This window comes from Thunnus thynnus, chromosome 5, assembly GCF_963924715.1.
Source record: "Thunnus thynnus chromosome 5, fThuThy2.1, whole genome shotgun sequence".
Classification (NCBI taxonomy): Eukaryota; Metazoa; Chordata; class Actinopteri; order Scombriformes; family Scombridae; genus Thunnus; species Thunnus thynnus.
This window is the reverse complement of record NC_089521.1, coordinates 4310759-4338695: the sequence shown is the minus strand read 5'-3', so window position 1 is coordinate 4338695 and position 27937 is coordinate 4310759. Positions and strand designations below refer to the sequence as shown.

General features: G+C 41.0%; 1 protein-coding gene across 2 annotated transcripts in view; it reads left to right on the top strand.

Annotated features, from left to right (window-relative positions):
* Positions 1–27937, top strand: part of znf423 (zinc finger protein 423) — a 156307-nt gene that overhangs the window by 73411 nt on the left and 54959 nt on the right. For both annotated transcript variants that reach the window (XM_067588754.1, XM_067588753.1), the window contains exons 13-18: positions 216–366; positions 599–1159; positions 1379–1563; positions 2097–2515; positions 3030–3243; positions 4710–4794. In XM_067588754.1, coding sequence (XP_067444855.1) covers positions 216–366; positions 599–1159; positions 1379–1563; positions 2097–2515; positions 3030–3243; positions 4710–4794 — 1615 coding nt within the window. The remainder of the gene's footprint in view (positions 1–215; positions 367–598; positions 1160–1378; positions 1564–2096; positions 2516–3029; positions 3244–4709; positions 4795–27937) is intronic.

Sequence of the window (27937 nt, the reverse complement as noted above, 5' to 3'; positions counted from 1 at the left end):
GTTCAAAAAGTGAACTTATTTCAATTCAAGAATTTTTGAATTTCTTAATTTTTTTTCAAATTCAGTTCAATTTTTGTTTGTTTGTTTGTTTGTTTTTTATTATGTGATTTATTATATGTGAGGTACATAGTTTGCATAAATGAATAAATGAGTAAAACAACCAGAGAAAATAAGCATCTTGGATCTCTTTTTTTCTTCTACCCTCTGTCATTTAGGTGCATTTGGCAGTGAAGCATAGCAATGAGAAGAAGCTGTTTCGCTGCACAGCCTGTGCCTGGGACTTCAGGAAGGAGACAGACCTTCAGCTCCATGTTAAGCATAACCACCTGGGCCAGAGGTCAGGCCTTCCAGGGGGGCTTGGAGCAGGTATGATACACCCTTCTTGTTTAGTTTTCGAAACTTCCAAAGTTCCTTTGGAAAATTAGAGCATGGTGTTGATGGTAAAAAAGAAGATAATATAATAAAAACAATCATTTACTTAAGAAAACCAACCAAAAAATCACATGCAAAAAAAAAGATCTGGTGTTATTTTTCAACAGCAGTCTTATAGAGTAGCTGGATCTTGAATCTGAATCTAACCTTGACTTCTGTCTTACAGGACTCAAGCCCCGGAAGTGCATCTTCTGTGGGGAGACGTTTGGAACAGAAGTGGAACTCCAATGCCATATCACCACTCACAGCAAGAAGTTCACATGTCGCTTCTGTGGAAAAGCTTTCCACGCCCTCTCACTGTTAGAACGACACCTGAGGGAGAAGCACTGCATCTTCGATGGTGGCAACATCACTGGTAATGGAGGTGGTACAGGGAGCAGCGGGAGCCAGAATGGGACGCCAAATGGGCTGGCGCAGTCCTCCAAACGAGGAGGAGGAGGAGGTGGTGGTAATGGAGGTGCAGGAGGTGTTGAAAGAGCAACAGTGGCAGCTGCTGAACAAGCCGACCTGCAGAACATGCTGCTGAAGAGCAGTGTCGTGGGAGGAGGAGGTGGCCAAGGAGGAGATACAGCCAACAGCCATGAGGCAAGCGGAGGTGAGGAGGAGCTGGACAATTCAGAACCCATGTATGCCTGTGATATCTGTGGAGCGGCCTACACCATGGAGTCCCTTCTGCAAAACCACCGACTGCGTGACCACAACATCCGACCAGGAGAAGATGACGCTGGTAAGAATCACTGCTTATTTTGAAAAGGATTTGTTAAATTTTATTTTTTGAATCAGAATTTGCAGATTATTTTTTAAAAGTCTTAAATCATAATTGAATCATTAGACATTTTACTGTATAAAATGTGTACATCTGTAAAACATTATTCCTATAAAATATGGAAGTATATTATAGTCAGAATAATATTTCTATGATGATAATAGTAAATATGTATACCAGGTTCTCGAAAGAAGAAGGCAGACTTCATCAAAGGGAACCACAAGTGCAATGTGTGCTCCAGAACTTTCTTCTCTGAGAGCGGGCTTCGTGAGCACGCTCAGACGCACCGCGGCCCCGCCAAACACTACATGTGTCCAATATGTGGCGAGCGTTTCCCCTCTCTGTTAACCCTCACCGAACACAAGGTACTTTTACATTTACTGCCTGTAGACTTGTATATGTCTATGTGCAAGTCTTTTGACTATGTTTCAGCATGAAGGTTTATACCTTGAGAACAAATGTATTCTGGATGCCTCATAGGTATAACAAGGTCTGTGTAGACATGCTTTTGCTTTTCTCTTGTGCTTTAATTGTTTGCATGTTTGTAGCTTTCTGTCTGTGTTTGTGTCTCACTGTTTTGATTCTGAAAATTCTTTGGCTGCTTTAAATTTAGACTTTAAAAAATTGTTAAGTTATCCTAAGAGACGCAATTTGTGCTGCACCACATTACTTGAACAATGTTTGCATATTCAAAAATGCACTATGAAAAGGCTATGAAAGGCCACATTTGGCTGAAATCTTGCTATCTAATAGTTTTTAGACCACTCTCTTGATTGTGATGAATAATTTTGCTAATTATTTTCTTCAATCTTTTACTAAGGCTTTAATCAAAGACTTTTGGATTATGACTTTGTGTTTTATTATATTGATAGTTCATGTTGACACTGTCTCTCTGCAGGTGACCCACAGTAAGAGCCTGGACACAGGAACCTGTCGAATCTGCAAGATGCCCCTGCAGAGTGAAGAGGAGTTTATAGAGCATTGCCAGATGCACCCTGATCTCCGCAACTCCCTCACCGGCTTCCGCTGCGTCGTCTGCATGCAGACAGTCACCTCCACCCTGGAGCTAAAGATCCATGGCACCTTCCACATGCAGAAGCTTTCCACTGGTTCTGCACTTGGAGGAGCTGGAGGAGGAGCTGGGAATGGAGGAGGAGGAGGGAACGGCTCAGCGTCTTCGTCCCCTAATGGGCTGCTTCAGCAGCACAAGCTGTATAAATGCGCATTCTGCCTAAAAGAATTTAAGAACAAAGGGGAGCTGGTGAAGCTGGATGTCAACGGCCTGCCTTATGGCCTCTGTGCCAGCTGCATGAGCAGGTAAGGAAATCATATTATAAACTCCATGGGTGACCATTACATGGTCACATTTTAGTCAACACAGACTTAATTTTTTTACACCAACCAAACAAACATGCCCTGAAACACAACTTCCCTTTAAGTCTCACTGTTTTTGTAATGGAACAATGATTATCACGATTGCCACAAAGGCACACATCAGAAAATAATATGTTTAACCGTGTAAAACTGGGAAAACAACTCAGTCTCATGATTTTATACTGTTTACATGTTTTTTGTCTGTGATGGGGATTGTTTTTCTTATGTAGATATAAGGATAGAAAGGTTAACTAAGTGCAGACATCGTCATGTATGCTGCACATACTTCTTCATGTGTGTTAAAAGGGGCTCCACATGTAGTTGAAAACTCAACTGTTGTTTCTTAATAATACATCAACACACAGAATGACATGCAAACACCTGCATTTCTGTTTCACAACAGTTTTTTTCCTGTTCAAATCAACAACAAAAAAAATCAAATGCTTAATCATATCAGGGGCACTAACGGCCAGAGCCCCAGCCAGGGGGGAGCTGCCACACCCGGGGACACGCAGGGAGACAAGGCCATGGCTGGGCTGAGGTGTCCAGAGTGCGGGGTGAAGTTTGAAAGCCTGGAAGACTTGGAGAGTCATGTCCAGGCAGATCACCCTGAGGTCAGCCCTGAAACCAGCTCAGCAGGGAAGAAGGCTGAGGCTTCACCTGCGCCTAAGGTGAGCCAGGCAGATAAATGGTTTGATAGAAATTGTTGGATGATACTTTCCTGCTGAAAATCTCTCAAACCAAGTCTGGGGCATTGCTTGGCACTAAGGTGAGAAATTTGGTAATGTAGATTGATGTAAAAAAAAAAAAAAAAAGGATCTGCTCAGATACTTAAAATACAAATTAGGTTTGCATCTTGCATATTGATATCTCTACATTATATAATATAATTTTGGCCAATATTGAAACTCATGTAAATGGGTTAAATAGCATTTAACAGATGGAGACATTTTCAGGAGGGCAGGAGACTCAAAAATCCTACTGAACTGTACGTTTGCACGAGTCGTGTGCGTATGTGTGTGAAATGTTGGTGCGTGCTGCTGTTTTTGTGTCTGCAGCTTGCATACGTGTGCTTGTGTGTACGTCGGTGTGTGTCAGCTGAGCCCCACTGGGTCCTGCGGCTGGGGCGTGCTGAGGCATTGTGGGAGCTGTTCGCTCTACTTGATATTGACAGTCAGGCTCCCCGGGACCTGCCGCGTGTCTATGTGTGTGAGAGTGTGTACTTGGAAGTGAGTGTGTGTCTGTGTGTGTGTTGGAGGCAGTTTCCAGGGATCCTCAGTCTTACCTGCACCTTTGTTTCTGCTTAGTCTAACAGCACAAAGCAGACAAAGTAGGATTTCTGTGTGTGTGTGTGTGTGTGTGTGTGTGTGTGTGTGTGTGTGTGTGTGTGTGTGTACTCAGTCTAGCAGGCTGAAGCAGCAGAGAGATAGTGGAAGTGGGGCCTTTGTGTATTTTGTATGTGTTTGTGCATGAGTGATCGCTGTGTGCTATGAATGGATAAGCAGAGCCTCTGCTTCTTTCTCTCTTTGTTTCTCTGTCTCTCACCCTTGTTTCACTGGCTCTTTTTGTATCTCTTTCTTTCTCTCTTGTCCTCTTTTCTACTGCACTCACTCCCTCTGTTTCTGTTTCATTGCTTCCTCCCTTAATCTTTTTCCTGTTCACTCCCTTCCTTATTAATTTCTGTCTCTCCCTCCATCTCTCTCTCTCTTTGCAGACGTCTTTCTTGTGTGTGTGTGTATGTGTTTGTGTGTGTGTATGTGTATGTGTGTGTGTAATTGCATACCTCTTCTTCCTTTCACGAAATCTCCAAAGATTTGGACTTTCAGGGTTTCTTGATTAGTGTGAGACTTAATGGGGTTCACATGTCTTGCATGTTGAGTGTTGAGTCCAAAAAAGGGTATAATTAAAAAAAAAAAAAAAGTTATTATGGTAATAAACATATTCTGTGTCATGCCCCTCTCATGCTCAATGCTCAAATATATCATTGTATTTTTAACAATTAGAAGTAATATTATAATTAATAGTGAATTATGTATTTCATGTTCTTGGAATGTTTGTGTGTATTTAACAATTTAAATCAACAGAATAAACAGCTAGATAATGTTTTTTTTGGTATTTGTGTGTCTTTATCTTACAGAAAAAGACCTACCAGTGTATTAAATGCCAAATGACGTTTGAGACAGAAAGGGAAATCCAGATTCATGTTGCGAATCACATGATCGGTGAGTGAGGCACAGCTCTTCCTCTCTGTTAAAGTTATATTCACAAGCGTGTGTGTGTGTGTCTGTGTAAGTGCAGCATTTGAGTGTGTTCCTAATGATCGTAAATGCCTCATCTCTTGGTTATGTCTTATGGTGTAAAAGCACCAATATTGCCATTGTGTTCTTCTCACAAACATTCAATTGAAACACCAGCAGACACAGCAGCATGCCGGAGCAACACACACACACACACACACACACACACACACACACACACACACACACACACACACACACAAACACAGAGGTGTGAGACAGTCAGGTCGAATGAAGAGCTCTTTTTGACTCGTGGGCTGCCTGGACCAGCTGTTGTGCAATTTACCACTTGGCTGCACCTCTGAGGGTTAGAAAAAAGGACTAAGAAAACAGTCAAAATTCTGATAAAACTTAATACCCTTAGTGTAAAACAAAATAAATCTCTGAAATTACATTTCTTACACTAACATGTGATGCTTTGATGCTGCTGCAGGTGTAGTGAGTTAACACTGAGGACAGTCATAGCTATACATACTATTATATGTACATACATACTGTATATAATGTATGTGGCAGGTAGATAAACCATCCACACTTTTAGCAGTGTTGTATTGTGGTTTTCACCATTGATCTTTTATAGCTTGAAGACATTGACTTGAATTCTTCTGCTCCGTGTGCAGTCGCTAACATACATAACGTTATAGCACCAGATGATTATAGTTATAATTTACAGGTATATGCATACACTTAGTCTTTGGAATTACTCACAAAGCAGCAGAAAAAAACATGCTTAGTGGGCACTGAGGTAGTGAGCACACACAGGTGACACAAAGTGAACTGCTAAGCAATTATCAAACTGCAGCATAAAAAACTTACCCAAGCCACCAGTTTAATTTTAAAGATAAATTTCTTATATGTTGACTAGGACATTCCCCAGTTATACTGTGTGTACTCCTGAAACAATACAATGCATTACAGTGTGTAATCTCAGGTGTATGACTGAGACATTGCACCAAACAAGTGTATCTTCAGTCATATGTATTATGGCCAGCTGCCGTTTGCATGAAATAAAATAAGGAGGTAAGTTAAATCATTGAGGGCTGAGGTAAGGTCATAAAATTTGTGTGTGTGAATGCATCAATTATGAATGGAGCGTGACTGTGTTTAACTAAAAACTTGTGTTTAACTAAAAACTACCTCTGTAGTTTGGAGTCCATGTTCTTTCATGAGCTTCCCCTGTGACAGTTTTACCCATTCAGTACTAATTTGCTGCCTTAGCATCTCTGTCATCATGGAGATTAACGAGGTGGACCTATGAGTTGTTCTGGGGAACAAACGCTCTGCACCCCCCACCCTAAGCCCCTCGCCAGACCTGATAGGCAATCCCATAGTCTCTGATGTAGTCTGAGGTGTATGTGTGTGTGTCTGTTTGTTTGTTTGTGTGTGTGTGTGTGTGAAACTGAGGTAGAGTGAGAATGTGTGTGTGTGAGTGCTAACATTGCAAAAGAGTTGAAATAGAAGTACAGTCGGAGCAACTTTTACTTCACACACACACCTCCATCTGCCGCCAGACACACACACGCACACACACACACAGGGACAAACTTTCTCACACACGCCACACACAAGAACACACACTAAGGGCCGTATTTTTGTGAAGACACAACAACCAGCTTTGCGTGTCTTTGCGTTATCAAAAGGATCAAACTAAATACTTGATGCAGACGTGCTGCAACAACGGATTAATGCTTATAAATCATTTATTTTAATGAAACACTCTCCAACCAAAATCAGCACAGAAAATAACGTTTAATATGGTTAAAGCAGGAAAGTCAGTAAATCAGTCTGCATTGATCTATAAATGAATGTTGGTGATTCTTCTAGTATCTGCTGTCCACAGCTGCTTTATACTGTATGAAAAGCTTCTCCTTCAGTTCATTAAATCCCTGCAGCATCTGAAGGCAGCAGAACTGATATGTTGATAAATCTGCAGCCTCTGAGAAACGCAGTGCTGTTACGCACCGCTATTCACTGTGTTTACCTTCATTAAATCACCTGATGACACCAGGCTGCTACAGTATAACCACACACACCTCTACACAAATCACACTGGTCAATTATAACTTGATAATCTGCTTTTTTATGAAGGAGACGTCGGGTTAGCCAGGCTCATCACAGCCTCTTTTCCAGCTTTCTTTTCTGCAAAAGTAACATCTCATGTTTTATAGTTGAAACACACTGAAGTGCAAACGCTGTTGTGAGATACATTAGAATTATTGCTGAAATAGTGTCCTACTCTCCTTATGATCATCTTCTAACTCTCGTTGATCTCCTTCCACTTCTTCCATCTCATGTCCATCCATCCATTCCTCCACCCTCAGTATCCTGCCCTTCATTCTGCCATTTCATCCCAGCGTTATCACAGTTTTTCCTCCCTGTCTGATAACTTATCCTTCTCTCTGCTCCTATCTCTCACACTCTCCTCACTTTCTCTGGATCCCCCACCCCCCACATATGCACACACACACACACAAACACAAACGCATCTCCACACACTAGTGGCAGTTTTGGGTTAATTAACGTGCTAATTGTGTGAAAGCCTAGCCTAGATTAATTATGAAATTGAGGCACATTATTTTTAAGAGCTTTCCCAGTTCCTATTATTACATTTGCTACAACCTTCCCCACCCCCACGCCTTAACGAAGAAGGGTGCGAATACTGAGGAGAGAGAGATCTTATATGGTGCATGAGCATTGGTGGTGAGTAAGTGACAAGACTGAAAAGAAGATGTACATTTCTCTGTCATCTTTCACTTTCTCTCTTTGACTGTAGGTCTTTCATTGTCTTACACTCTGTTTACTCCTAACGCTAACATGTTTCTTGTGTGATCAGATCACAAGTGCATAGTCATAAATAAAAATGAATGAAAAACCTGTTAGCTCCTAATCCCAAGCCAGTTTGAATTCTTAAGACTCAATTATTCTGTATGAAGGTTTTATTAAGGTTAGGGCATCAACACTAGAGGGATTTATAATTTCTTGTAGGCTCTACCTGTTGACTGTCAAATAAATTAGGTGGCGGTGTCATGCACTCATCATGTAAAAAAATCAAAGAAATTATTGTATAGGCACATTTGTATTGGTGCTAATGCATACATACACACGCACACCCACCAACACCACACAGACACACCGAGACCCCTGCAGGCACAATAAGTGATGGTGTGAAAGTGTTATCCTTCCTCATTACTTTCTTCCCTTCTTCTCCTCCAGTCCCCTTCCTCTCCTTTCTCTTCATTATACCGCCACTATCATCTTTGGTAAAGTGTCACTGCCTGTCTACCGGTCTGATCAAGTCTGATCACTTCTACTTTGGTTCTACTAGATGAGGGAACAGAGAGGAGGGAGTTTCCTATTGGCTAATCGAGTCCAGTAATGTGATTGTCACATTGCTCCGTGGGTAATACATGGTGCACCCCACGGCCCTGTTAATTACGCTGTCAGAAAGAGAAAGAGAGACAACATTCAGGCAGATAGAGGAAGAGAGGGTCAGAGTGAGAAGTCTAGAGAGGAATCCTTGTAGCGCTGAGGAGGAATCAAGCCAACAGCAGTTAAGACATTTTTTCAACAAAAGATATTCACTCTACTACTGCTGAACGCTTACTTTAAAGGTACATAACATGTCATTAGTTATTCATCACACTAATCATGTTACTTTCTGTTTTACTCCTAAACAACTAACTGTCTTTAAGTTAAATACATTTTTCCAGCTTTTTTACATCAGAAATAGAGCAAGTGGCTGCAGGGCATATAAAGGGTACTCTCTGTGAGTCCTTTTAGCAGAGCAGAGTGCTTTCAAAACTCTAAAAAGGTGAAAGAGATGAGAAATGTGATCTTTTTTTGGCTGGACCACAACAGATAGCCTTACACATGCAGTTGTCAGTGAGTGAGTGAGTGAGTTAGTGAGTGAGGGATGAAGTTACACCGTTAGTGAGTTAGTTTCCCCATTGGCCATTGCTCTTTCAAAATGAATCGGTGCAACAGTTTCTATGATGTCCTCAGGGGGTGGGGAACTGAGAGTGAGCGCAGTTCTGAAATAAGTTAATAAGTTAAATAAAACACACATTTACCGACTGAGGCGTCTCACACAGAGGCTCCAACACTGACATGAGTACCAACCTGTGAATACAAAGACACGCGATAGATCTATTTTATTAGGCTGCACGGCAGCTAGCAGCTAGTTAGCATGGCTAACATCGTTAGCATAGCCGTGCTGTGCGGTGTGTAGCCCATAGACTGTATTAAAATAAAGTGTAGCCATGGTGTTTCTGGTTTAACAGCACCTTGCTGGGCAGGTAACAGGTTTGTTTATGGTGTTTTGTGTGCTCTGAAAGAGCGTAGCCAGAAATATCAATTTAGTGGGCCTGTGGGATATAAGGTGTGCGAGAACCAAAGTGATCTGTAGATCAATCATAACAGTTTTTTTTTACTCTCGATTTAAGATCTCATTAGTATTAGTATGAGTATTTACCTACTATTCATTGTATTGATAGCAGACTGCTGGTTTTGTTTACTGTTGCTTAGCAACATATGATAGTCTCAAGAAATAAGGTGGTGGAGGTGAGTCGCAACATTATTTCTTCATTTAATGCTGTAGTGATTTCCCTGATAACATTATAGCACAACTGTTGCATAAAAGCAATGTCAAGTTGTGGAGTTGTGGCGACTGCAATGGTCTAACTTACTCACTGAACATCTGCAGCATTGAACATGCAGCAACATGGGTAACCACAATGGTAACCACACTACCATGGTACCAGGCTTTTTTTAGGCTAAGCCTGTAAGCTATTTGCACAATGCCAGTACATGGCAAAAACAAATTGACAACATGCCACTTACATAAATTAAGTAAGCATCATGTGTCCAACAATATAGCAAACTGTGAGATTAACAAAGTTTAGCTCCATTTATAAGCTATCATTACATTCACAATCCCTCCCTCAGCCAAGAACACAATAGGCTGCACCAGCAGGTCCCTGTTTAACATTTACTTCTACCATCAAAAAGCACAATTTATCAAAAAGCACATTAGTATGACTTACATGTGTCAGCACATCTTCGAGGTTTAAAACAATAAGAAACATCCACAGAGCTGGGATGTTTCATTTCCAATGCTTCCAGACTTTAACGGAATTGAATGAAAATAAGAGAGGAATCACAGAAATATAGCTGCAGGATTTTAGTGAATTAAACTGTAGCAATATTTGCACATTACAGTACACACAGGATCTACTGCTTACTGTAGGTTTGACATTGCTTTAAATCCAAAGACATGCATATTTATCACAAAAGTAATAAAAATGTCCCCAGATAGTGTGGATACTATATTTAACTGAGCTTAGAATGTAAATGAATCTGTTATTTTTCTGTTTCTGCAGAGCTGAAGTTTCATCCCATTGCAAGACATGATGGAACAACATCTCATTGCTTGTTAGAAATATGCCTTGAAAGAATTGATGTGCTTACAGACCCACATACATAATTTGGCGGAGTGGGTCGTTAGGGAGGAAACAGTAGCTAACTCATCCAGGAAATCACTCCAACTGGGTGTGCAATCCACACATCATAAGTAGGCTAATGCACAATTCTCTTATTTACTTAGCAAACAAAAATATATCAGCTACAGACCAACAAAGCTTATACTCTGATACAGGTTTAAACTCTACATTAACAGATAAAACCTTATGTTCAAATCAAAAGTATTAACGCGTCTATCAGATACATGACTTACACACCCTCATTTATATGCTTGACATGCAAAAAATATCCCTCAAGGCGTACAATACTATAGTTAGTTACTAAAATACAACACAGCTTGAAAACAAATGAAGACATTTTCAGGACCAACCAGCAGACCTTCTGCACACGCCCCAAACAATCACAAATCACAGACAAGCAGCAGCAACAGGTGATTTAACAACCAGCAAACAACTTATTCAAAGCTTCGGCGGGCTCCACAAACAGCAGCAACACTACAACAGCTTCAGTGTCCAGACAAACAACAAATGGCACAAAATAAAGGCTACAAACCATCAACAACAACACAGTGATGAGCTAAATAACATTAGTCCATGCTCTTGTCTTTCACAGAAATGAACTAGCATTAACTTACCTGCTCTCACTCCTGCTCCTCTGCTGGCTTTTTTTTTTTCATTTTGACTACTACCAAAAAAAACTCAAGTCAAATGCAACGCTTCATGACAGTAATCACTTGAGCATCACAACAGGCTGTCAGACAGGCTGTCACAGGTCAAAAATGACATCAATCAGGGCAGGGCAGAGCCGCCGTCAGGGACTCAGCAGGCAAGGAATTCAAATGCACCAATGAGCGGGCACAGCACGGTCTGGCTGGGTTGTTTATGATTAGGCTGGGTGTGCCAGCTTGAGATTTAGGTGGCACAGGCACACTCGGGCACACCTGTGGCTACGCAGGTGGTCACTGCGTGGATATAAAGTCACACAGCTGACGGACTGTTATCTTAGCATGCTAATCCTACATAAATATATGGATGAGACCATATGTTTACAGACATCTGCAGATAGAAACAGAGGAAAGCAGAGGGAGTTAACAGATAATTAGAATAGTTACAGTATAATTAAAATTAAAATAAGCTCCCTTTCAAATCAAACATCCCAAAATATGAGTGGAAAGTATTGTTCTTGCAATTACATTTATACCCTTTTTTTATGCAAATGTTGCTTAACCATGTCATGTGATACACTATTTCAGTACGCTTTAACAACAAATATTACTAGAACCACTACAGAAAATTACAGATGAACATTTAATATCCAGGAATTCACATTATAGACACTACCACTGACTATCTCTTTAACAAATTGGCCACAATTTTGCATATTGACCAAAAATAGTCCACATACTAGGTTTTGACCTAGTCCTGTTAATATTTAAAGGAGAATCCCTTAAATGCCAGTGGTTTTCAACCCTAGTTTCTGCTTTACTGTGATGGTATAGTCACATTTCTTTCTGTGTTCCTGCTAGCCTTGGCTCTAACACAGCACACAAGTTAATTAAAACACCATGTGGTCAATGCCCTGCTCTGGAGGCACAGAGAAAGAGAGAGAGAGACAGAGAGAGACTGAGCACAATAGGAGGCAAAGAGAAATCATGCAAGAAGGTTGAAGGGAAAAAGCAAATTAACAGTTGAATTTCTTCCCTCTTGGTTTGCTAATCATTTTGGCAGATTTTGCATACACTGGCTCTGAATCCATTAAGGGGCTTTACAAGGTGTTGCAGTGTTTCCTCTAGGTTGACTGCTTTGAGGGGGGGGTGCGCCGAGCAAAACTCGGGAGAGACTCAGCAGCCGCACATTTGTCCGTTCTCTGTTTACGAGCGGCTTAGGTTGACACTAAAATGAGAATAGTTGGTCCACCTTAAAGGTCAGTCCACCTCAAGTGAGCCTGGCCAGGTAAGGTTAACCCATTGTCGCTAACTTCACTTTTAACCCCCTTCACTTTTCCAGCTGTTGGGGAAAGAACAGACTTTTCTTTGTCTAGAGAAGCTGCAGCATTTATTAACTGATACACTGTAGCATGTACTGTACATTTACTGCCAGACAGACAACTCACTGCTATCCTTTTCCTCTGCTCCACTCGCATTCATGTCACTTTTCTGCCACTCGCTCTCTCCACTCGTTCAACCACACACTCATTACGCACACACATTATGCACTGCCCTGTTCCTTAAAGGAGCTATGCTACTCTTATAACAGTACTTTTCACGTAGATGTCCTTTGAAGAATGAGGAGAGGGAGGATGACTCAAAACAATTCCGGCCCATTGATGTTAATGATTGTGTGAAATTTTTGCAGTGGCACTCAGAGTAAATATATGGGAAACACTGTGTTGTCATGTCATATCTTGTAGCACTGATCTGTAGCTAGTTGTCTGTACAATATTATGCTTGTGGTCAGTTTGGTTAGCTAGATTGGCTAATAATACGACTATAAGGCGACCCTGATAAACTGATTTTGCTGACATTTCACCTTCTTCTAAAAACACACATATGCACACACACAAACAATCACACACACAGGTTCAGTCCATCTCACACATTCAGGAGAGAAAGAGAGAGAGAAATGGACTTCTCCATTTTTGCCTCAGGTACTAGCTTGCCATTTAAGAATTTTTTTGGGTGTTTTTTAGTGAGTATAGATAAAGGCCTTAGGGTAAGTACAGTGTACATTATGTATGTGCATTTAAATATAGTATAAAATGTACAAATTGCATGCAGAACTGCATACATTTTATAAACCCAGTTTAATGAGTGAGCATTCGTCAACGTATGTATTTGATGATTTATTATTAAATGGAATAGAAATGGGATAGTTACACACATTATTCATTTTGTCTGTTCTTTCTTTCATTATCCGTGAATATGACTCATAACTCATTCATTGAACAGAATCTCCATCATACTCAGCAGTCAGCCTCTACAGTTTGTGTATGTGTATGTGTGTGTGTGCGCGTGCGTGTGTGAGTGTGTCTGTGCATGAGTTTGTGTCTGTACATGAAAAAAATGTTTTGTCTGTGCAGGTCCTGGTTGTATGTCTGGTGTATGTGTGTGTGTTTGTGTGGGTTGGGGGCATCTCCCACCTGTGTGTGTGTGTGTGTGTGTGTGTGTGTGTGTGTGTGTGTGTGTGTGTGTGTGTGTGTGTGTGTGTAATCACAGAGCTGTGCGCATTTGTTTCTTCTAGCCCCCACCACTGCTGAGCAGGTGGGAAGGGAAGGGAGGGTTCGAAGAAGTGGAGATGAGAAGAGAATGTAGAAAGTATTTATTTGTGTTTTTGGCTGGGCACACTGGGGGTGGAGGGGGGGCTTTGGAGAAGATGCGAGGGGGGGTTACCAGAGAGATGAGAGACGAAAGAAAAAAGAGAAAGAAGCAGAGCTGAGGGTGGTGAAGGGCGGCACTGAAAAAGAGGGATGACAGTAAACTTCAGGGTTTTTATCTCTGCATGTAAAACTAATTTTGACACAAAACCAGCAATCAAGCTCATGTCTGTACAGTAAACGTTTCAGTATTTTTCGGATGAGGTGTACATCGCCTGTTCACATATATATTTCAGGTGTTTACATAACATCTTAAGAGTGAACCACAAAGAACAGTCTTTACTATCCTCACCCAGGCTTAGAAGCAAGCACAATGAATGAATACAATAAATCCTCCTTATGTTTTTGTGGGTTAGTCTCTCATCATGACTCGATTTGTTTTGTCTTTGTATTCCCCCCTACCTCCTCTAATTCTATGTCTATGTGTATTTGTGTGTATGTATGCGTGCCTCCTTGGACTACACTGTAGTGGTTTGTGGCAGGTTTTATTGTTTTCTGCCTTGCAGCTGCACATCATAAAGAAGTACCTTCCTTTGTGTTATAGCGCGAGGTGAAAACATGATTCTGTATTCAACTTGACGTCTGTGTATGTGTTATTATGTCTGCCAATTTGGACTGTATGTAATCAAAAGGCAGCTTCCCATAACAGTGTGTCTGTTGACATGACTGTAGATTTGGTTAAACATACAATAATTGATTATACCTTTAGTAGACACTCATTTCAGTCATATGAGGACCCTGTCTGTTGAGACTATTTGTCCTACAGTATGACACTGCGCTTTATGATTGGCTCTATATCTTCTTGTGTATTAAGATGGCATTGGAATTGGCTTCCTTTGAGTACTGATTTTTAATACAGTTAGATTGGAAATATCTCTCACCATAACCTTGAACTAATTGTAGTTCAAATCTTAAACTCATTGATTAAGAGTTTAAACACCTTGCAAAACTCTCCTCCTTCCTCAGCTCAAAATTTTCCTCACAAAGACAAGCACATCCTCACATTCATACCACAACCACACACACACACACACACATACACACACACCACTAAATAAGGTCCTTGACAGCATGTTCTGAGTGTTGCATGCAGCCACTAATGCTTTACTAATCACCTCAGTCTAGATTTCACAGCATGAGGCCTCACTTCTCAAACACATGTAGACACACTCTCTCCTTTTTCTCTCTCTTTCTCTCTCACACACACACGTACACGTACACAACATGTATGCCGGCACCAAACACGCGCTGTGTGTGCGCACAAAGAGCCACACACAGCATGTCGTCTCCCCTCTCCATTGGTCCTAATCAGGGGCCAGTATCCAATTAGCGTACCAACTGTAACCCTTACTTTGATATACCAATAACACTTGACACTGTCCTCTCTCTCTCTTCCTGTGATAACACCTTTGATAAAAGTTTCTGCCCCAACCACCATTTTCCTTCCCTCTTCCATCAGCTCTTCTCACTTTGTGTCCTTTTTTGCAAATCCCCTTTGTTTCTATCACTGTAGCCTTTAACTGTGGCCGCATTAACAGATCAGCTTTAAGTCTTAATTATACAATTGTGTCACTTATGCAGCTGCTGACAGTGGAGGAAGTGCTCTTTAGTTTTACGTAGGTCAAACGAGCGCCACAAAAATAAGTGTCATGTCATTCAAAAAAATGTCTTTTCATTTTCTCACATTCACTTTGTACAGAGGTAATGAAGGTTGCAAAGAGAGGTTTTCCACTAAAAATGCCTCTGCTAGATGACAGTGCACTACAATACTGATAAGAAGAAATGACCAGTCTTTAAACCTGCTTCATGTTTTGTTCACTATCAAGGTATAAATCAGCGTTTTGTCCCTCCTCCCCACACACACCACGTTCACACTACGTATTACTAACCCTGCCCATTCTCTCCTCCGCTCTCCCCCATCCCCACCTGCCTATTGGATGGCCTGTAGAAGAGCCCACCTGTCGGCAAGGTTTGTCCCCTTTCTGTCTCCTTAGCTCACACTATGAGCAAGGTAGCATTGTGCTATCTCACTGCCTGCCCATCAGCATTTCATTTATAAACATTCTCCTGCTTTTGAAAATATATAGATTAGTATTTGATTATTCATTATTACACATTTTGTGTAAAAGCCACATTGCATGATGTGGAAAACAAAAACTTGAAAGCAGAAATTAATTCTCTCAGTAGCAGAAATCACTCTGTAGTATAAAAACAGTATGGACTATTAAAAATAATATTTACGGATGATTTTGAATTTGACACATTTTAGCCAAATCTTTGCACAATTACCCCTCACCTCGACTACTCATTCACCCCAATCCCTGCTGCTAGCTGCATGCTTCATTGTCCTTCCCACCTCATACGCACCACACACACACTCACACGCACACAGATGCCTTGGAGGTATTGAGTGGCCACTCACCTGGATCTAAGTGCTCCCTGTGGAGAGCGGTGGCTAATGATGTGTCCTCAGCATGAGCTTTACTTACCTATTTACATCAGTGCACTCTAATAATACTAGGTAGCTTTACCTATTCACATTGTTCAATCGTCAATAGTTCAAGGACACATTTTGTGGCTTCCAAAATGGCTTCTTGTTTGACACATGGCAGCTAGCCAGGCATTGCATCAGTTAAAAGTCCCTGAATGTAGTCATGTACTTTTCACTTGAATCACTTGAGTCACTCACACTTCCAGCTTTCAATTTGATGGTGACTTTGGGTGCAGACCAAAAGCAGTTTATGAACCCCTCTGTGTGTGGTAAGGCATTAAATAAACCCAGCTAGTTCTTATTTTGTACCTGGAGGTTGTTCTCATCTGCCAGTTCAGAACAGCCAACCTGCATTCAGCCTGTCTATTAGCCTGCAGTCAAATCTGTGATGTGCTTGACTAGTAATGTCTGTCTGCTGTCTAAGCAGCTGTCCCGAGGGCTGTGGCTGAGCTGGTGTGTGTCTGTGCACACATTTCTCTGTGCTTCAGAGTGTCCCCCCACCCCTTTTCTTCACTTTACTTTTACATATGCGTGCCCACACACACTCATGCACGCATGGATGCACGCACTTATGCACGCACGCACACACACACACCTCTATCTGTATGTATGTGTATGTGGGGGTAAGCAGGGTCTGGTGTGGTTACTTTGTATCACTGAAGACTTAATGAGGCGAATAAGAAGCTTTTAGAGTCAATGGAGGTGGATAATGTGGTTGAGAGTTCACTCATGTATATGTGTGTGTGTGTGTGTGTGTGTGTGTCTTTACCACCGGCTAGCAACATCGCTGTTTTCTTCTGCCTGGCTGCACCTGAACTAATAAGCTACAGACTACTCTGCCCTCTGCGTTGTTGGTGTTTGTGTGCCTCCACTAATGCTCTGGACTGAAGAAAACACTTCACTTGCGGCAGTTTTTTCCCGGGGGGTCATCAGTCATTGTGGAAACTGATGTCACAGCGAGCATTTCACAAATGATAAACAAAGAGAGTGATGGGAGATTTTCAGTGTTCCCCTGAACGGCATGTATTTTGAAGTAACAGCTTAGTGAAAAGTCTGAAAAAAAAACTGAAAAAGGGCAACAAGGTACTGTGGGAACACTACTAATCCCGTCCCAGGCACAAGTGTCCCATCTGAGAGAGTTTTTAGCACCACAGGCGATGACATGTCTTGGCAGTGGCGTGTGCTTAAATCTCAACACATTGATCAGTTGGTGTTTCTCAAGAAAAATCTGGGTAGTAAAACCCGTTTACACACTCTTCACTCACCCACTTCCACTCTCTAACGCATTCACACACGCCCCCTCTCCCTGCCAGCATTACATTTATTAAAATAGGTAATGTCAGTGTCGCTAACACAACTAGAACTATCACTACTACTATTTCTACTGCTCACATTGAAATGAGAGGTTTACAGATTGCATTGTGTTTATTGAATTTTCATATTCAGTTCAAAACATACTAAATTTAAGTATGTATTTTTAAATTAATTAATTTGACAGTATATACAGTATAATACTGTAATTCTGTCTTGTGTTCTCTTTGTAGAAATATAAATGTGTGTGTGTACATAATCAAATTAAAAAGAAGAAAACAAAAATCTTTCTTGCCTGAAATTGGCATATGCTGAATAAAAATCAGTAAAAAGTGTGTGTAAGACCAAGCAGGATGTTGGATGTTGGTCTGCACTGTGATGGTATGAACATAGGAACAGATGACAGCACTCCCCCCCCCACACACTCCTCCGTCTTTCATCCCTCCCTCAATCCATCCTTCCCTACATCCCTTCCTCCCTCCCTTCCTCCCTCGCCACCTGGAGCCAGCGAGCCGTGACACCAGAGGGAGGGAGGGAGTGATGATGAAGGGACAAGGGACTGGGGAGAGAGAGAGAGAGAGAGAGAGAGAGAGAGAGAGAGAGAGAGACACGTAGATAAGGGATTCTGTGTGTGTGTGTGATAATAGATTAATAGATTTACTTAAATGATGATAAACTAAAATTGATTCATTTGAACCATCATATAGAAATATAATAGTGTGAAAAGGTATTTTCTAATAAATTAAGTGGTAAATATTGAAATTTAAACAAAAAAAGTGACTATGAAACAGTTTGACATTTGTAGCATGATTTCTATGATATCAAAATGAACTTTGACACACCATAGCTTATATGACATAATGTGAAGAGCCAAACACAGCACAGTCCAAAGCCCCATGGATGCTTCCTTCAAGGAAAGCACGTTTAAACTACTACCTCTACATGCATTTCTGAGAACCAAACATGCACATTTACACACATGATGATGCTGCCAGAAATCTTTGTAGAATGTGCTTACTGTTTGTTGTGCTGTGTAATGTAATGTTCTGATAAAATGTGTTGAGTCCATTTCCTCCCACTGCATTGTGTATTCTTTAACATTTTCGCTCCGTCTGTCATCCTGTTTTATATAATTCTCTAACCTCCTCCGACACCGTTAAAACAAAGTATTTGCTCTCTGCTAGTCGCCATAACCTGCTATTGTCTGCTTTATTGACTGTGCATGAACACATACACAGAATTGTGAGTGTATTTCGGAAAGTGTGTGTGTGTGTGTGTGTGTGTGTGTGTGTGTGTGTGTTTTGAATTCTGGGAGCACAGTGGTCCCCTGGAGAGCTCATTTTGTCATCTTCTCGCTTGATTTACCTTCTTCTTCTTCTGCTGTTTATTACTAGTCATTACAAGCTGTTTGGAAACCTAATAGGACACACTGACAAATAGACTGGGAGAGACCCAACCAGGAAAGGCATCGGAACACAAAATAATGTTTGTGTGTGTGTGTGACGGAGAGAAAGTGACATGTTCCGTGTTTGCCTGGGAGAATATTTGTACATGCAACATCAGCTTTCTTAACTCATGTATAGAAGTTGTCTGCTTTGTATGAGTGATGTCTTTGTTAGCCTTCTCTGGGTAGGCAGGTGTGTGTGTGTGTGTCTGTGTGTGTGTGTGTGTTTATTAAGAGGGTGGCCAAAGATAGAGGGCTATACACCATACTGTACCTGCAACCCCCCCATTGCATCCCCCTCTCCTCTCTCTCTCTTTCTTTTTCTCTGTCTCAACCCGTCCAGGTGTGGCTGCACCAGCTGCTAAAGAGAATGGGACAATTACACACACACACACACACACACACACACACACACACACACACACACACATACACACAGCTCCTCTCTCTCTTTCTCTGCTGGCTAATTGTCACAAGACAAGCAAGGCGCTTTGCCTTTATGCGCTTCATAAACAGGGGCCAAGCAACAATTAACTCCCTGCTTAATTCACTAACTATTCTGAATTCATTTTCTCTTGTGACAGGCACATCTGTCACAGCTGGTAGCGAGCGAGAGTGTGTGCGTTTGTGTGTGAGAGAGAGAGAGTTTGGGCCTTTATAGTAATGTAATCAGGCTGTGCCTTTAAACAGATTACATTGAGGCTGATTATTTACTCGATGTGTGTATGATAAAGTTCCACAGGTGAACATGTGTGTGTGTGCTTGTGTGTGTGTGTAATAGAGAGTGAGAGAGAGCACCAGAGGGTGTTTCAGGGTATGTGAACAAAGACAATATCAAGCATATGTTTGTGTGTGTTTGGTTTCTGTGTGGGTTCTTAGTTGCGTGTTGTGGTGATGTTTGCTTCTGCTTTTGTGTGCGTATGTGTGGGGGGGAGTAGTTGCATACCCTTTTTAAAGCATCATGATGTAACGCAGCAGGATGGGTTGACCTGTATTATAGAGGTAAAAGAGACCATCAGATGAAGATAGCAGAAGCGAAATAGGACATCTTGGACACAGGTAATAAAGGATGGGGGAACACATAAAAGACGGTCTGTTCTCTGTTAGAGATAAGAAGCAGAGGCAGATCCTGATACATATCTTGTAGACTCAGTGACCATCAGTTGACAAAAGACACAGGATGATTCAAGAATACCAAAAAAGAAACAGAAATGACTACACTCCCTGCATGTGATGTAGATAAACTGAACAGAATAAATGGAAAATCCTGACATGTGGGTGTAAAGCAGTTAAAAAGGCTGCCCAGCATGTCTATTATACTTACATTTATTATTTGCATTGATCTATTCATCTCTATTTTAGTATTTTTTGTGTCATTATTAACCACTCTACACTCAGTTACACAGGTTTCACTTTCATTCATTGGTTAGAGCTCTTTTCAGGACTGTGCAAGCATGTGTAGACTGATTGATCTGTAGTCTGTGATTCTTTTGTTAGCTTAGGTGCGCCTGTTAGCGCTTGACAATTCATAGCTTTATCATTCTAATTATTACATAGACTTGAGTGACGTCATGTAATTCCCAGTATAGCTGAGACGATAGAGAGACAAGGTATAAATTAAAGATAAATTAAGGACCTTGATGTCTATTTTCACTTTAAACTTTTCTTTAAACTGTCTCTGTCTCTGTGATTCTTTTGTTAGCTTAGGTGCGCCTGTTAGCGCTTGATATATATAATAAAAACTGCTCACATTATCTCCTGTGGATCATCCAGAGTAACAGGAACACTGATTCAGGAAAGACAAGTGGCTGTTGAATTTCCTAAAATAAATTTTCATTGCTGTCAGCACCACCACACAGAAATTCCACTTACCTCCAATGTAATTGTGGTGGTGGCAGAAATTTCAGAGGCGCGTATCTCAAATAAAACCGAAACTATCGTTGCCTAAAAATCACTAGAGGTACGTGAGAAAATATGCTTTTTTTGTAAGTTGGGCAAACCAACCCTTCACTGAATTTGAAATTGGATTTTATTTGCAAAACATAGAGTTCCATCCCTGTACTGTATGTCAATACACATACATAAACATTAGATACCAGAATTAAACAGTGTAAATGATATCAATATGTATGCAGTATGAAATAACCATTATGAAAAGTAACACTTTGCTATTCATGGAATAAGAGGAAGATTAGAAAGTAAAGAAAGCAGATTTGTGAACATGATGAGATAATAGGATAGTGAGGAACATAATGGAGCAAAGAAGGGACAGCAAGATAAATAGTCTCTGCAGGATTTTGCTGAGTTTTTTGGTTCTTATTGCGGCCAAAAATGCTTAATTCAGTGGCTTCTCTCAAAAATTGCTCTATAATTTGTGATGTTTTATGTTTTCTTATTGCAATAATATTACGGGATTTAATTGCAAGCGAAGGAAAATAATACCATTTTTTTAAAACTACTATTAATGAAGAATCATATGTAATAACTTCTGTTGATGAAAGTATACTGCATATCAATGAAACAACTATATTTCAGTGCTATTTTTTCCGAATATGAGAACCATGAGCTCAAAGTTGTTATTGTGTTGTTATTGTGTTATTGATGTAGTTGTTGTTATTAAATAAACTTTGACCTCAACATTACCATCAAATAAAATCAGTCAATAATTCCATTAAAATAAAACCATTAACATAAAAATATAGTTTCATTTTTATGTTTGAGGTAGATTATGTCCATCTTTGCTGTCTGAACACGTCAACTTGTATTCTTCTGACTAACTGAATGCAAACCTCATTTAGGAACATTTGTCTTGTACGGCCTATGGTGGTCATTTTTGTTGGCATGTGAGATTTGTCTATCTTCCACCTGAATGCGCGCTGCAGTGAAGTAAATTACCACGACATGAAATGTGTGAAATTAGTCCAAATCACAAGTGGTCTGTTGATTTGGCTATTTCATATGAAAAGTTGTGGTAATTTAGCAAAATTGCAAGCTCTCACAAATATTGAGGAGATTTCTTGAATTTGCGTGAATTATTGCGATCGCAAAATTGCAATTTCCTGGAGGGACTGAACAGGAGTACAGAGTGATACATTACCCAAATGACACTGCCCATAGTAAGAGAAGTGAGAAATTGAGACATCAGGAAAACAACATGGTGACAGAAATAGTGGTGATTACAGATCAATTGAGTGAGATTCACACTGAAGGCAAATAATAGGAGAGGAAACGGACTGATGCAGAGATAGAAACTGCAAAGGACATGGAGAGAACAGGCGAGGGAGAAAGAGACAACTGAATGCAGATCAATAGGTTGAAATGAAGGGAGAGCGTGGGTGCGGATGGGTGGACCAAGATGAATAAAGCGAGAGACGGAAGGAGAGTGTGTCGGAGGAGAGAGACACAGAGAGGATGAGAGCGATTTCTGGCAGATTTTGGCTCAGGCTCAGTCCTCTTGCCGAGCAGCTGGACTTCATTAGTGGCTGGTGTTAATTACTGGGACTGTACACACACACACACACATGCAGATAAGTGCACGCACACAGGCACATGAACTCACGCTAATAGATACACACACACACACATACGCGCACTCTCACACAGCCTGTGATTCAGGGTCACCTTGCTAGCCTTGTTTGAACCAGCAGAGAGAGGGGGAGATGGTGCCAGACAGACAGAAAAACAGAAATGAAGAGAGCTCACACAGAAGTGTCAGTCCACTGTGGGAGTTTTTATGTTATTAATGGTGTTCTGAGCAGCTGTATAGTGAGCACCTGGGAAATGGACAGGTAATACTGCGGATGACTTGGTCAAGGATTGAACATAATTAGATGTGTAGACTACAGATTGTAATCACAGATTTATGTAGGGATGGAATAGAAATATGGATGATGGAGATAACAGATGCTTATGAAGAAGATTATAATGACACCATCTCAGCAATCCACTTGCCCTGAGAACTGAGGTTCACCTGTAACCATAGTACATGTTTGTACTAAGACTATGATGATGATTTGGTGTTTAAAGAATGTTGCAAAACCCTGAAACCAGAGCGACATAGTTAGAATTATGACTTTGTGGCAAAGAATTTTAACTTCTAGATTAACACCGTCTCAGTTGCACTCTTATGAGGCTGCTGTAAAGCTCCATTTAAGTTGTGTGTCTGCTCCTTTACGGTCACTGCGTTTATTCTTTTTATTGTGAAACAAACTCACATCATCTAAATGAATCAACATGTTAACTTTTTAACATTTAATTACTCAAGGAGACCATAGTTTATGCAATGTTGTTGTGATGTGGAAGTGGATTCATGTGTTTTTTAGGCCATCATTATGCCATCTTGATTTTATGGTTACCATATGACACAAGTGAAAAGTGCATGAAGATGGAATAAAAGATGAGAGAAAATAAAAACAGTACTTACTGGCAGAAATAGTATTTGAAAACTGAGCATTTAGTGATCTGGACAGCAGCCACTTCAGCAAGCTCACCCTGAAGTTTAAATGAAAAAAGACACAATGTTAATTTTTTATGTACCATGAGCAGGATAATGATTTCTAGAGATCTGCTGTCAAACCATCTCAGACTGAGTCAGTTTAATGTAGGGAGCACAGCTCATATTGTCCAAATAAGATGCTGAAATAAGAACCTGCGCAGTGCAAATCTGACTTTCAGTTTTAATATTCTGTTATGAACCGCAGTCTTCAGAAGATCAATGTTCAAGACTTCAAACAGTGAAATGAGTCACTTGCCTCTTAATAATATTACACAAAGATCATAAGCTCATCATAGAGGAGCAGAGATTGAGAGAGCTTCAGCAAATATTGTATAGAAAGAAGACAAACTTAGGATCAAGAGAGAGATGTTCAGAGGCTGAGCTTGAGATTGATTATTGATTTGAATTGTTACATCTTTTCATTTGGGACTGGCAAATAATTTATGATGGACTATTGCTGTCTTTGGCTCACTACGATTGATGGACATTATGGACAGTGCGTACATTGGCTGGTTGTAGCCTGAAGTTGAGTCAAGATGCTGAGCAGGTTGACAGTTTGATTCCTGAATCAGGAAATTGAGAACATGATTAAGTGCTCTTAAAGTCAAACTATTTCATCAGAGCTGCTCACTGATGAAACAAGATTACGGTTGTAGAGTGTGACTGTATGAATTTGAAACAGCCACGAAGATGCCCAGTGGTTCTATGTCTAAATAAAGGTTTAGATTATGTAGAAAGTGGTCCGCAAGAAGGTTGCACATGTGGAGCTGATCCAAATTTCCTACTTTGCCCAAGAATTTCTCTGAACAAGGAAGTGATGATCATGTTCTAGTTTCTGCCTTGCTGTATTCTGGCTTTGAATATACATACCATGTGTTTGGCATACATACTGTATATTTGGGCCTGTTGCCAGTGGTGGTTCATTACTGATCAAGAGATTTTTGTCAAACAAGGTTTTTACAAATGTGAGTCAATGGATCAAACAAAGGAGAAAGCAAGACCGAGGATATACACTTTTTAAAATCCAAAACCAAAAACTACTTTATGTATCGTGTGTTTTGGTCTGGCAGTGTAACAACAAATCATGATTTATCATCTTGAGTAATCATATACTCCACCGCTAGCTGTTGATTAAGCACAGACTCCAAAATCGTGTTTCAGTCAGACTGTAGAATACAGTTCCTGGAGAGAAAGGAAATTTGTTGAACGACCGGTAGCAGCGCAGCATGAAGTGAGATGCAAAGCCATGCTGGGAGAGGTTAAAGGGTTTTCTTTGGCTCTTAATTAAACGGCAGAAGACAGGAGAAGGCAGGAGTGAGAGCGATGAAGAAAGGTTGAAACAACGATATACATTGTCGCTCTTATCTTTCGTCTCTAAACAGATGTCGACCAGGCTGTTCTCTTTATTGCTGTACAAAGGCCTTGTGGTGAAAACACACACACACACACACAGGCATGCACACACATCATCCTGGATAAATCAATGCATTCTGGTTTCAGTAATTTCCCAAGGTGCTTTGCTCTGCCCCCCCCATGGGTGAGCAAGGTGACAAAGCCAGCCACAGAGGAGAAAATCTCTTACTTTCTGCACTGCTTTTAGCCATTATATGCTTTCCTTTTCTTTTTTTTACTCGCTTTCTTGCTTTCAGTTTGCTTGCTTTTCTTTATACAGTATGCACGTACTCAATATGAGTCTTTAAATGTGTCATCTACCAATCAACATCTTTAAATCAACATTGTAACAATATATTCAGCAGGAAGCAGCTGAAATTCTGTTTATATCTAGACCAAATAGAATTCAATTCAAATGCAATTTTGCCCAGAGCTTTCAATAACAGCAGCAATGTTTAATAGTGTAAACAAGCAATATTTGTGTGGCTTTTACACTGTTTGTTGAGTGAATGGATTGATTATTTCAATGGATGCACTGGCATTGCTGTTAACTTTCTTTATACCCAAACATAGTTACTCCATGTTAGTGTGTGCTTTGTGACTCGCATATGATGTAATAATAAACCTCTAAAAGCAAGTTTTGTGCGATCAGCATTATGGGGTGTCCTTCACTGACAGCCTGTGCCCGCACAATGCCCTACACAGCACAATACAACTCACCTGCAGCGCTCCATCAGGTTTTGTTTAAAGGCTTTGTAATCTGGTGGTATGTAGCAGTAAACACTACCCAACCCCCTGCATAATGATCGCTGATATTGTATTGTTATGTAATGTGATGTTTTCTTAAGGTAAGAATGTCAGTCATCCAATAAGTCGCTTCCCGAACTTTGTCCACTCTTTTTCTCTATTAGTCTCCTTCTTTCGTTTCTCCTTCTGTGAGCCTTCCCTCTCCTTCCCCAGCAACCCCTCTCCACGTCCTCATCTCATGTTCTCTGTCCCTCTTCATCCTTGTATCTCTCCTGGATGTGAGATGCTCATTTGTGACAGAGCCAACCTGCTAATGGTGGATGGCAAGAAACAAAATCACCCATGCCAAATACACACACACACACACACACACACACACACACACACACACGCACATGCGCACACACACTGCACTGTATTAGTATGTACGAACATGGACATCCGTCTGGAAATACACATGCTGAGACGCTCTCTAATGCAACCACATACACACATACAGTAGCACGCATTCCCAGGTATGCACACACACACACACACACACACACACACACACACACACACACGGACACACATCAGTGCATAGATACACAACACATTCACATTAATATATTCACATAACACTCTGTGTGCTCCCTACTGCATTGCTCCTGGTGCTGGGCTCCCTCTCTGCTCTGCGCCGCACCTCCTCCTCGTCCTCCTCTTCGTCCTCCTCCCCCCACCTCCTCCCTCTCCTTCTCCCAGTACATCTGGCACGCTCAGCTGCCGAGGAGCGCCATAATTATCCCGCCGGAGACGCACGCACTCACACACGCGTACACACACTGTGCGACGAAAGCTCACACACACTTGTCTTCGGCGATCCGCGCCGCTCCCTGCTGCTCTTCGTCACTACCGGGGCTTCATTAGAGTGTGTACATGTGTTAGTGTGTGTGTGTGTGTGTGTGTTGATGCATGGTGCTTTTGGATGCTATCCAGATGTTTTTTCTTTATAGTCGAGGAGTCGGGTGTGTCCTAGATGCAACTGCCCTGCTCATGTATGCTCAGTGTTTTGAGTTTGAATCCTGCCTGTCTCACATATTTCTTTCTCCTCTTCGCCTACTGCTCATATCAGGGGCCAGTCTAATTTAGCCATCATGTAGCAGACAGCAAGTGGACATTAGAGAGTATCACTTTGCCTCAGTCTGCGATGGAAGTAGGACCTTGTTGTGTTGCAGAACGGGAACACGCACGCTGGGCCGCAACATGTCTGTCCCACACCTTTCTGTTTTTACTTATATGTCCTTGAATATCACTAAAATGCATTAATGAAAACCTTGTTTAGTATCTTGTTTCAGTATGAGTTATGCAGACACTACAAACGGAAAGGTGCAAAGATAGGATGAAAGATTTTCCTCATAATAATATAAATAAATGTTAAAATAAGTAGAGATGGGCACATTACCCACTTGCACTTTCTCCCTCTGCAGTAGTAATTGCAGGGCTGTTTTTATTCTGTCTGGTGTCACATTGTAATTACTGGCCTGTACAGGTGAAGGAGAGGCTGAGGTCGGCGTGCTGCTGCCTGGGGTGGGCGGGGGTGTGTGTGTGTGTGTGTGTGTGTGTGTGTGCGTGTGTGACAGAGAGAGAGGAGGAAAAAGAGAGAAAATGTGAATCAGTGAGTACAGTGTGATTGGCAGTAATTGTGAGTGTGTGTGTATTTATAGTATGATTGGCATTCAGTGTGTAAGTGTATGGATGTGTGTTTGTGAGTGTAGTCTCATAGTGCCTGCTGTGGCTGCTCGGAGTGATACTGTAGGTTTGATTCCCAGCACCACTTTGTGTCAGACTTACCACAGAGCAAAAAGCAATTGAGCTTTGTGAAAAGGGTCCGGAAACGCCTCCCACCATTCTATTTTCAATTCATGCTTTTAGTGCCACAGGTAGCATGGCATAAACCATCTATATCAGTCACATGGATGGGTGATGAGCTTTGACTGTGTGTCACCAAAGCAAAGCAATAAGCCACTTGAACCTGTTGATTTCAATCTTTCAAGACTTGCTACCTTCATTTTTTTCCTAACCTGCTATTACCTGGTCAAAAATGACTGTAGATCATAATTAAATTGTGGTTATATGTTATTGTAATAAAAATAACGTAAGAGAAAGCTTAAGAAATCTTATGTAGGTCTACATAGTTGTATTTTGGTACAATATCTTGGAGCATTCTAACTGATCTCCACACAATTTTTAGTCACTCCAGTAACCAAGATAGTCCTTCCTGATGCAACTACTGTACTGTTGAATATGCTCTCAGGCACTGCTGGTCACACCAGACAGTCAACTTCATCTCCTCTTTTTT